General features: G+C 24.5%; 1 protein-coding gene across 6 annotated transcripts in view; it reads left to right on the top strand.

Annotated features, from left to right (window-relative positions):
• Nucleotides 1-12,647, top strand: part of LOC129609528 (extracellular sulfatase SULF-1 homolog) — a 68,794-nt gene that overhangs the window by 43,585 nt on the left and 12,562 nt on the right. For all 6 annotated transcript variants that reach the window (XM_055521490.1, XM_055521489.1, XM_055521491.1 and 3 more), the window contains exons 3-5: nucleotides 6,031-6,913; nucleotides 7,261-7,652; nucleotides 7,755-7,924. In XM_055521490.1, coding sequence (XP_055377465.1) covers nucleotides 6,397-6,913; nucleotides 7,261-7,652; nucleotides 7,755-7,924 — 1,079 coding nt within the window. In that variant the 5' untranslated portion in view covers nucleotides 6,031-6,396. The remainder of the gene's footprint in view (nucleotides 1-6,030; nucleotides 6,914-7,260; nucleotides 7,653-7,754; nucleotides 7,925-12,647) is intronic.

The raw sequence follows: 12,647 nt of genomic DNA, 5'->3' as shown, positions 1-12,647 counted from the left end.
GAAAGAAAAGAACTTTAAATCGAAAATAAAAGAAGAACGCAGATGGTATAATTTTAGAGGAAATCAAATTTTTTTTAGTTAAAACGAAATTTACTCCTATCCTGTGAATCACAAGTTTCTTCCAATTTGAAAATAAAAAAAATTGGATTTCTTCTTCGTTTTTTGCTATTATTTGTAAATTTTTTCACTTCTTGTGTCACATTAAGTTCTATGAAAAAATATTGCAATTTTTCACAGAATTTAATATGACATTTAAAAAATAAGTTTTTCGATTAGTAATTTAAAAGTATTATGGAAATTTTTTCAGTTTATTATTAAAGTTATTAATGTATTTGTTAACAGTTTTTTACTGACTGGGAAAATTTGTAGAATCTAGTATTAGCTGTATAAAGTTTGTCTGATATTAATATTTGAGTCCGTATAAATACTCGAAACATTTCGGAACAGCATTCGGTCGAGCTCAATTTTTCTGGTGATTCATTTGCGAACATTCTTTTATTATTTACTTATATTCGAATCATTTAAAATTCCTTACCATTTTTGTCGCGTGAAGCCTTTAAAAGAATTTGTTGTTCAACAAATAATATAAAAAAAAATAATATCTTGGAAATAAAAGTTCTAATTTACACAAAATTAAATCTATATGTTAATTAGCATAAAATAGTTATGTATATAATTACAAATAGAATATATTAAACAGAAAAATGAATGATATATTATAGAGGCTATCAACAAACTAATAAAAAATTTCATTTATATGCGTTAAATTTCGATTAAGTATAAGAAAACTAAAACTGTACTAAAGAACATTTAAAATGTAATAAGCAAGAAAATATTTTTTCTCTTAAATATCAAATATATATATATATATATATATATATATATATATATATATGTATAATGACTGAGAAATATCATAAAAGTTTAATTTATATAATCAAAAGAGAAATATTATAATTTTTATTCCAAATAAATTGTTTAGCAGAAAAACTTTCATTATTTTTAATATCCTTGAAAAAGGAGAAAACTCATAAAAATTTACTGTCCGTCATTTTATTGTAATGATTTTTATAACATGATGTTCTAACATACTTTTAACGATGTAAATTTTTCATGTTAATAATTATTACATAAATTATATTCAAGTGTTTAAAAAATTCTATTAAAATTTTACTACTCTTTAAACCTTTCGATAGAGCAGTTGTTCTAAAGTAATTCATAGTTTAATTCGCACTATACTTCTTTTCTAGAATAAGTTTTATACTGGAAAAGTATTTCTTCTGAACTGAAAGAAATATTTGTTCTCTTCACGTCTAGATTTATAATACAGACTCAATAAATAACATTGATCCCAACGAATTTATATTGAAATTCTGAATTATAATTCCGCGATTGTGCACTCAAAATAATAATGGTACTATTATGCAAATATAATACTAATATCAACGTTATAATAAAAATTTTTATGATGATCTAATAATAATTTATAAAAATTATTATATTAGAAATTTTAATTGTATTACGTTTATTCTAAAAATAAAATAATGTAATATGGTCACATTAAAACAAACACATATTATGTAAATGTGCTAAGAGACTTAAGAAAATTTTTTTTTTTAAATTTCAAGGTGAATAAAAAGTGAAAGGCATAGTTTAAAACAATTAAAATCTACTTTAAATAAATAAACAAAATTTTTTGCTTTTATCCCTTCTACACTTTATTTTTGAATAAAAGATGAATGAAAATGAATGTTAAATAAATGATGATTAAAATATGCAACAAGAAGATAAAGTGTACATTTGCATTTAACATGTTAACATTGTCAATTTTAAAAAATGCAATGTATTAAACGCATAATATGTAGAACAGTTTTTAATAATTTAAGTTCATACCTCTTTAATATTTAAATATTATATTATAATTTTTATAAGTGATGGTTTAACGAAATATTTTTTTGTTAATTTCATATAATATTGCATACTTATAGGAAAAATTGTAAATAATTTGCTCTATCATAAAAAATTTTACTAACTTGTGAATTGATCAAATTAAGTTTTAAGGGTATATTTTGGGATTAAAAAATAATTAATGTTGTAGATCGTATTGTTCATCGACATAGCGGTTGCATCATGCCTACAGATCATTTGTTGTATGTTAGTTTTCTGTTAAGTGAGATAAATTCCCTTACATATTTTGTTCGAGTTCATTCCTCCTGATGAGCTCAAACAGCATGTGACGCAAAGATTATTGTTATAGAAACTATGGTGTCTGAGAAATAGGTAACCAAAAATTATATTTTTGGAAAATTTTAAGGGGCAAGACTGTCGGTGAAGGTAAAATGGAATTTCTTCTTACTTCTCGTAAGATGCCAAAGGAACAAAACTAAAAAGAACACTTCTTTCAAAATATATTGGAATTGTCTGAAAATGTAACAAACTATACAAGTATAGAGATATGTATAGATTAGGTGATTATATAGAGGATACCATACATGCTGATACCATACATTTTATTGCTTTCCCATTTTATATTAACCCAAATTAACAAGTATATTGCAATATTATTCTATTATAAAATATAATAAATATATTTTAGTTTTAGATTTGTTAGAAAATTCAGGTATCAATTTCAAAATAAGTATTTACAACCTTTTGGGGTATTAAACTGGAATAATAAAATTTATACGCTTTAAAATATTTGATCGTAAATTTTTTCATCATTTCTTTTGATTTTCATATACACACATTTACATAATATTATTATATCTTTAAATTTGCTTTAAAAATATTGATTTTTCAATTTATAATGTATTATAAGAGAAAATTCATTCATTCCTGTATACACATATATACAAAATATATATATACATATGTACAATGCATTATTTAACAATTCACCTAAATATTTAAAATTTAGAGTACTCTGAAGGATAGTAGCGAAAGTACAAATAAAAGTAAAATTTTAATATAAAATGTTGCAAATTGAAATTTTAGCATTACATATATTTATTTATTAAATCAGGTGAAAGAATACTGTAAATATAAATACTGGTGGAAATACTTAAATTACATATCAGTATATGTACATATGTAGAGTGAAGTAGTTTTATATTGGATAAGATTAGTAAACAGAAACAGATTCAGTTTACATTTTGATTTAATTAAATTGAGAATAAAATCGTCAGATTTTTGGAATTTAGTTTGGAATTGAGTTGCAATTCTGGGATGATTGTATGTACTTTGCTAGAATAGGTATAAATATTTTTCTATCTAGTCGCTGTAATGAAAAAAAATATTATTTTTTAAAGAAAATCTAAAAAAAAAGTGGGTATTGTATTTTATTTTCCAATATTCATTTTAACTGGTTATGTCACAATGAGTCTAAGAATATAGACTCATTAATTTAGACAGATAAAGATCAATGAAAAGGTCTATATTGACAAAATTGCCAGAAATCGAGGGTGAAATTTGTTTTATATGTAAATTTTTTATGTATTTTAAATATGATATTGTTTTTTGAACTTAGGGCCCGAACTTTCGAATCAAATTAAAATTAAAAGAAGAAAAATCTTTGTTATGCTTTGTTTAACATTTTTCAATGTTTTAGATTCTCAGTCCCAAATTTAAGTTTTGAAAAATTGAACTACAAAATTTGTGTAAAAAAAAAATCCAAAAATTAGATATTAAAAAAAAATTAAATTGCTTTTCATATGTCAAAATTTGTGTTTACATATATGATCGCTTGACGTTTTTGCTAGCGGGATATTTATTAGTTTACGCGAGCACGTACTTACACACTCAATTTCCTTTGACATTTTTGTATTTTAAAATTTCTTAATACTGCAAAAATATAAAATAAAAAATTTTAATTTTTATGAAACATGAAATGTTCACTGAAACTGTTAGCGAATTTCGTTTTTCTATATTTTTTTTTTATTTTTTTGCAAATTGAATATTAGAATTACCAAAATTAATTTGTGTGAAGGGCAAAACTTTTAAATCTTCCAGAAAAAAAATAGCTTTGGCTACCGCAATTTTTTTTATTTTAATTTAGTTTAGAATTCTGAAGTCTTAATAATTGTGTGTGATGAGTTTATTTAAACCGGGAATTGTGTTTCTATTTACCCGAATGACCATAAGAATAAGAACTGGTTGCAAAATACCTCTGTTACAATTTATTTAAAGGCTTCCCTGTTATAAAACAAATTACATTATTTATACTGCTTTTTGAAAAGCCGCACTTTTTGCTATTTAAATTTTCAAATGGCCCGGTTATATTAGATATTAGAATTCTCTCTTCTTTTTCATTTCTCTCTCTCTCTCTCTTTATAATATATTTGCATTGCAATCTCTCTTGTTTTTCAAATTTTACGTACCCCTCACAAATATATTCCAAAGCTCCTGTTTTCTTCAAATTTTTTAACCGGCACGATATTAATGTGGTATTTTACATGCTGTTCTTACCACTGTTATTATATGGTATTCTTTCTTAAAATTTTTCAGTTAGCTCTTTACAAAGCACAAATTCAACTTTGATTACAGTTTTTAGTGTGACTGAGATGAATTTCGTTATAAGCAATTTACTTTTATACATATATAATTTTTTTTTTCTTTATGTACATATATGCAGCTATTTTATTTCACATAAACTTTTTATTATTTTTGACATTTTTTTATACGACATTTAAAGCAGAAATAATGCAAATAACATTACGAAATGGTATTTTTCTTGTTTTTTTTTCTTATTTTGAAATTTCCTTATTATTTTTTCTTTTTTCCATATATATGCATATATATATATATATACAAATGTATATGTGATATCAAGACTCATATGACATATGCAAAAGAATTTTCAACGTGTTAAAAATGTTATGTAAATTTTTCAAACAGAAACAAAAAAAAAATAAATTTTCTTGAAATCTTAACTGACGCTCGAAAAATGACTGTGTGAAGCATCGGTTTCTTTCAACGTAGACGAGTGATAGTAAAAGAAAATTTGTTTTTTTTTTTTTGTTTTACATCATCACATTTTATGCCACCACTTTTCCAAAACATCTTTTCTGTTTTACAAAGAAAATAAAAAAAAAATATTCTATTTAAAAATGTAGAATTTTTTTGTTTTTATTTTTTTTGTTGTGTAAAACTTTGAAAGTATAAAGCAAAGAAAATGATTTATCCTCTTAACAAAACCCATAAAGAAGACGAAAATTTTATGCAAAAAAATTATTTAAAAAAAAGAAAAATGGTTTTTAAATCTTTCATTTTATTTAATTCAATGATAACATTTAATTAAATTGGAGCGAATATTAAAAAATACAAATTTGGTTTAAAAATTTTCTGTAGGATATGGAAAATTTATTTAGATACCATGTTATATTTACGGTATATACGCATATAATAATTTTATAGGAGTTGCTATAGCTATATATGCATCTACATATATGCTATCACATACAATGTACCTAGAAGTTTTAAAAATTTAAAATTTTTAAAACAGAGTTGAACTCAGATTGAATTTTTAACACAAAATTTTAAAAAATATAGCTCTTCAACCAATTTGGTTTGCAAAAAATCACATTTCAATTAAGTAATTTAGAAGAAAAACAAACATTTTTCAAACCTTGATTGGCAATTGGCATTAATATAAAATAATGGTGTCTGCTATTATTATTACATATTTGTTTACGTTCATGACTTATTGCATAAATTTAAAGTGGAGGGGGTGGGTTTGTTTATAAAAAATGAGTTAATTTATTAGAAATTGGAAAAGGTGATAGCTTAGAAAAACAATAAGGCAATAAAAAAATTTAGCCTTAATTAAATTAAATGTTTGTTGATATTATTAAGATAAATGTTTGCAATAAGCATCTGACATTTTTTGGATTGAAGGGTGAATAGTGAATTAGATTGAATCTAGTAGGCTTTTTTATTTTTGAATATTTTTTGAAAATTTTTATGAAAATATTTCAATCAAAATATTTCATTAATAGCCAATAGTTAATCATAAACTTCTTTTTCTAATTTCAGATTCATTACAAAGATTGGTCAACAAAAAATAATAAAAATTGCAAATTGTCGAATTAGAATATAAAACACAAAAAATTAACCATAAATGTAGGAAATATTTATAACACATACATACATACATACATGTAATCAAGTATTTAAAAAATTATGACATTAATAATTAAAGGACGACAACTTATAAAAAAATTTGCCAGCAATATCAAAAACAACAAAACTGAATGCTGTGATATTAATTTTATGAAAGCGTAACAAAACACAAACAAAAAGCAAAAAAATAATAATAATAATAATAAACTGCACCATAGAATTTAAAATATCTTGTAAAAATAACAAAATTAGCAGAAGAAAAAAAAAAACACTAAAACAATGAAAATTTATCATCGAAAAGAAATTATTGTGATATTTTTAGTTATCTATTTTATTAATTTAGAATCATTTGCCTCAGAAAATCATCATCAACACAAAACTAAACAACATAAACATCATCAGCAACATCATCAGCAGCATCATCAGCAACATAATCAACAACATAATCAACATCGTCATTCATATAATGTTGATTATTTAACAGCATCAACAAATCAAAAATCTAATCTTCAAAATTATCATGATTTGAGTAAACGTGTCAAAAAAAGTAACGTAAATTATTCACAGCAATCGTTACTATCATCGGTTAATAATAGTGGTAGTAGCGCAAGTAGCATTAACAGTAATACCAATAGTTATAGCGGTAGTATTAGCAATAATAATAATAATAATAATGGCAAATCTATATCAGGAAATAATTTTGAATTTGACAGTTTATTTGCTGGTGCTGGAGCTGCACGTGAGAAAAAGCCAAATATTATATTAATTTTAACTGATGATCAAGATGTTGAATTAGGTAAATATATTAACATATTTGAAAACATAAAAATTTAATTTAATTTCCAAAATAAAAGAGTTTCGTAGAAAATTTATCGAGTCTCCAATTAGTGTTATTAAGATATTTGATAAGATTTACATGATCGATTGTTTAATAATGTAAAATATTAATGAAAAAAGTTGTTCGTCGTTTAAAACTCGGCCGTTCGTCTGAAATCAGAGTATTTAATTTTATTTTGTCCTCCATATTTTATATTGCTTTTTGGTAAATTTGTCTCAGAAATAGAAATGTTCCGATCTTTAAGATAAAAAAAAAAACTTTCTCAAATGTAGAAAAATAAAATATTTGTAAAATAAAATTTTCAGGTTCTTTAAATTTTATGCCTCGCACACAGCGATTATTAAGGGATGGTGGTGCTGAATTTCGTCATGCATATACAACAACACCAATGTGTTGTCCAGCACGTTCATCGTTATTAACTGGCATGTATGTACATAATCATATGGTATTCACAAATAATGATAATTGCTCCAGTCCACAATGGCAAGCAACACATGAAACAAGATCATTTGCAACATATCTATCGAATGCCGGTTATAGAACTGGTTATTTTGGAAAATATTTAAATAAATATAATGGTTCTTATATACCACCTGGTTGGAGAGAATGGGGTGGTTTAATTATGAATTCAAAGTATTATAATTATAGTATTAATATGAATGGTCAAAAAATTCGACATGGTTTTGATTATGCTAAAGTAAGTTTTAATTTATGATTAATATTTTTGTTTTTATAAAATATTTAATGTATGGGATTTAATTATTGATTTCAATTTACTTTTTTTTTTGTTTTTGTACAGGATTATTATACAGATTTAATAGCAAATGATTCGATAGCATTTTTAAGGCAATCAAAACAACAGAACCAAAGAAAACCTGTATTATTAACAATGAGTTTTCCAGCACCACATGGTCCAGAAGATTCAGCACCACAATACAGTCATTTATTTTTCAATGTTACAACGCATCAGTAAGTACAAATAAAAGAAAAAAAAAATGTATTGAAATTATTTTGAAATTTTCTTATTACTTATTTGAATAGAAAATTGCAAATTCATAAAGTTTCCATTATTTTCGCCTACAATTAAATGTAAAAAAAATTCGAAAACGTAATTCAGAAAATGGGAGAAATTTAAAAAATTTTAATTTAGAAAAATTATGTATAAACTTTACATATTGACGTTCACACCCTTACTTACTTAAAAGTTGAATGAACGTAAAGATTTGTAAAAATGATTATTAAGAATTTGTGAAGAGTAATAAGTTTTTGGGCAGGAAAGTAAAATTGTTATATACCTGTAAACTGTGATATACGTACGAATGATAATCTTACTTATACGAATGTTTCATAACTGAAACTTTATAGTTCTCACAGCGACTCATGCCACCTATCAACTTTGAATCAAATAGTCTCTGTTATTCATATAGTTTATGTTAAACCGCAGCAGTTCATAGCTTAAATATTTTCCAAAACATAGTGGAAGTAACAAAACCTATGACTCTATTACTATACTTATATAATTAATTTCAGGCCAAATCCACTCAGAACTCGGCGATGAAAGATAATATGTATGTATATTATATATCCCAGACCATTATTTCCCATGGCATTAAAATAAAACGATAAATTTATGCTGATTTTGTAAGATAATGACATTTCTATTCCAGTTGTGGACCTAGAATTTTTTAAACCTTTTGTTCAGGGAACATGAAGATTACAAAATTGTATTTGAAAATTCCAAAAATAGTTTAAATGCCAATAAGTAAAGAAAATAGAGGCAATAAGTACTTTTTTTTAAATATTGAAAATTTTCAAAAAATATACGCAATCTTTTTTACCTCTTGCCGCATGCATGTTTTCTATACCTGCAACGATTTTTTTAACGATTGATTGCCAACAATTTTATTTCAGGGATCATTCTTCAAAAAATTCGTTTTTATTACTCGGAAGTTCGGAATGAAAATTTATAGCAATTTTACAGTAAGGTCAGAATTAAAAAGCTATTGTAATATGTTATATAGAAGTGGAAGTTTTAGAAATTTGATATTATGTCGTTGTTTCCTAGTTCTCTACAACCCTTGATGTAATAATGAATTTAGAATATTTGTCGATGATATTTAGAATATTTGTCGACACTATTACAATTATCATTTTACAATATATTGTTATAGTTGTCCATATAACATCAAGTTTAGTAGAGTTTTTTAAGCAAAACATTTTCTTATTAGAATAATTTTTATCTCATCAGTAGGAAATATTGAACAGTTACTGTTTTCTAGCACAAATTATACTATTCCCATTAAGTAACCTAATATATTTGTATTTACCAATTTATTTGGTATTGACCTTCATAATAATTCTGAAGATATTAATGTAATTTTGTTATATGTATAAAATGACATCAAGGCGTGACACAAGCAAAGTACAAAGACGTGAAATATTCAAGTTTTAACTTAGGAATTTTTCTTATACTTCTTATAGGGAATTTTTTTGTTTTCACAATACTATTTAGCTTTAAGTTTCATTATTAATTTAAACAAAAGAAAAGAACCTTGAAGACAATATGAAATACAAATGGGAAACGGTTTCACTTTTTAACGATGTACACGATTTTTGCCTTAAATATTTTTGCGTTAAATAAATTTTATTGTAGTCTTTTCAGGTATAAAATTTAAATTAAATTGATTGTTTTCGAGAATAAATTTCCTACAAATTTGAAAAAACAAAAATGCACTTATCAGTTTACTTTTTTTTTTGTCCGTTCTTTTCGTATTTTACAAAACTTCTACACTCTTTATGATAGAAAGCATAGAGTAGATGTTGGCAAGAAACCTACTTCTTTAATAGAAATAGTTGGACTTACTTCCCCTCTTTTTAAAGCTCTCACTCCTTAAATTACTGTTTTTTGACAACCTATTACAGCGAAACCATAACAATTTTTAAATTATGCAAAAACACATAAAAATAAGGGCTCTCGTGTTTTATCGCGAAAAGCAACAGGTATTCCAAAATTTCCTCCCTGAGATTAGAAGTCGAACTCATTGAAACTAACGAATGTTTTAATACACCTAATTAACCTTGAAATTGGGCCGAATATAATTGCATAATACTTCTTATAATACATACAAACATAACATGATGTTGTTTCATTAATGAAACAACTTAAGCAGCAGAAAAAAAAATATTTTCACTTGTGCTACGGAAAAATCCTACTGTACAAACCATTGTTTTTTTCTAAATTTACTAAAAATATTCTCGATTAATTTCTTTAACGTTTGGTTGAACAATTTTCATTTAATGTTTACAAAATTCTTATGAAAATAATTTGAAATTAAATTCAAAAGAAGGATATTGGATTCGGAAAAATTTCCACCGATAAGCAAATTTAGTTAATTTAATTTTAATTCAAGAAAAAAATAACAAAAAAAAAAACCTTACATTATTATAGAATAGGTACAGAGAAAATTGTATTGGAAATTTTTTGCAAAATTTGTGATTTAGAAAGTTTTTCCCTGATTTGACGGGATTAATTATACGCTCGAACGAATTCATTTAATTTGGTTTATAAAGCAATTATGCTTCCTAAATTTCAATAAGATTATAAGTGTTTTTGGTATCAGATTATTCAAATTTATAGTTCTTTTCATATAATATATTGAAATATATGCTAACCTTATTTAATTAACAGGGTCTTTTTTAAAATATTTGTATAGCTAATTCGGGAAATTCGAATATTAAGCAAATTTTCGGTAAAAGATTCAAAATTTTGCATTTCTATTTGCGATGAGACTATGTTAAGTTTAAATTATATAAAGAAGATTTATTAATAACATTACTTGTATGTGTAGAAAAATTGAAGTAGAAACTGTTTCTATTCATAAGTAACTTTGCAAGTGGACTCTTTCAATTTTCCGCATAAACATTATTGCAAAAGATGAAAACCGTTCAGTTCCCCTCATTAATTCTTCCACTGTGGGACCTATAAACTTTACTTCTTATGGAAGTTCTAAACATAACAATTTGGTTTTCTTACTTATTACCAACCGCATTGCATACAATAACGGAGGAGGATATGTGATAGCATAATATTTTAGATGTCAAATTTTTGGTGAGAACGCACTTATTCATGGTAGGGAAATAAATTATTTTTAAAGAGATGTCGGGTTGTTAGTCTGTGTGTGCAAGTGTGTATCTTGATGAAATTTTGTATCTGAGTTTATTTGGGTTGCTTTACTAGCTTGAACTGGATCTTTATGCGGGCCATATATAAGGAGCTAATTGACGAAATTTTTTGAAATTTAATGTTTGAGTTTTGTTTGGTACCGCAAATAACTGATGAACTTTGCAGGGAATTCAGATGGCACAAAGCGAAACTCTACTAAGAGCTAAATTCACATTCAGCTAGATTTTATATAATCTAGATATTATATAATCTTCTGTGATACTTTCGCTAAACTAGACAATTTTATATTGTGGCCGATCACATCAACATTTTTTTTAAGGCGCAACAATTTCAAATACACCTTATACCGCCGCAATGAAAATAAATAATTAAATTTTTTTTTATTTACCATATTTTCAATCAATACTTAAAGAATTTATAATATTTTGCAAAAAATTTTTTCGATTTAATTTCAAAGTTTAAATATTTATTTAAAAAAAAAAAAAACAAAAAGTTTTTTGCTATTGCAAAAATTTGCAGCAAAACAAAGTAAAACAAAGTTATTAAATTTTATTGAAGGTCATAATTTTTAACCTCAAACTGCTCAATTGAAAAGATAATTTGAATTTTTTTAAATAATTTCAATTTATGTGACCCATTTATGTATGAAAAAGGTTAATATTTATAAATAGTTATATAAAAACAATAATGGATTTTAATTAAAATATTTAAAAGTTCAATTATATTCAATAAGATGCGTATAGAAAGAATTCGAACGTTTCCAGGTGGTCACAAGACCTGTTATCACTGACAGATTTAAAAATTAATAATATATTTTGTTCTAATTGAAGACCTTGTAGAAAGTAATAGTAGAAAGTAGAAGCAAATAAATTAGACATTAAACGCCAAAGTATTTAATTGTACAGATAGTGTCTTTTTTCCCACGTTTATATTTTCAGTTATTTTGTTTACATTTTTGCACCCATTTAATGATTAATTTATATTATTTTTGTTATTTTATTGAGTAGTAAATTTTTATTGATTACTGTAGTCAGAACTTTTCCATTTATCAAAGTTAATGGCAGTAAAAATGGCATCATATTTATATAATGAAAATCTTTCTGTAGTGGTCACGAGGTTGATTCAGAGTTTCGTCTCTTTAGCTTTCTTGTGCAGATCGTTTCCTAGTAATTGAAGTTCATATTTGAAAATTGTAACCAAAAAAAGGCAGAATAATTTTAGGGTTAATTCTTTTTTACTCAATAATTTATGATTCATATAATAACAATAGTCTAATTTATAATATGTTCTCAAAATACGCAAATATAATATTATATGATAGCATTTGGCATAACCGCAAAAATATCATTACAAAGTATTTAATTTTTAATAATTCAAAAATATTTTACAATTTTTTTCACAATTTATTACAATTTTGTTTTAGATAATTGTTTCCTTTTTTTTATATTTTTCAAAATAATTATTAGAATTTTATACAAATTTCAGTTTATTTTAGAAAATAACCATAAA

The sequence above is a fragment of the Condylostylus longicornis genome, unplaced genomic scaffold, assembly GCF_029603195.1.
Source record: "Condylostylus longicornis isolate FDR11 unplaced genomic scaffold, ASM2960319v2 ptg000040l, whole genome shotgun sequence".
In the NCBI taxonomy this organism is placed as follows: Eukaryota; Metazoa; Arthropoda; class Insecta; order Diptera; family Dolichopodidae; genus Condylostylus; species Condylostylus longicornis.
The sequence above is the reverse complement of the archived record's forward strand: the minus strand, read 5'-3'. Positions and strand labels throughout refer to the sequence as shown.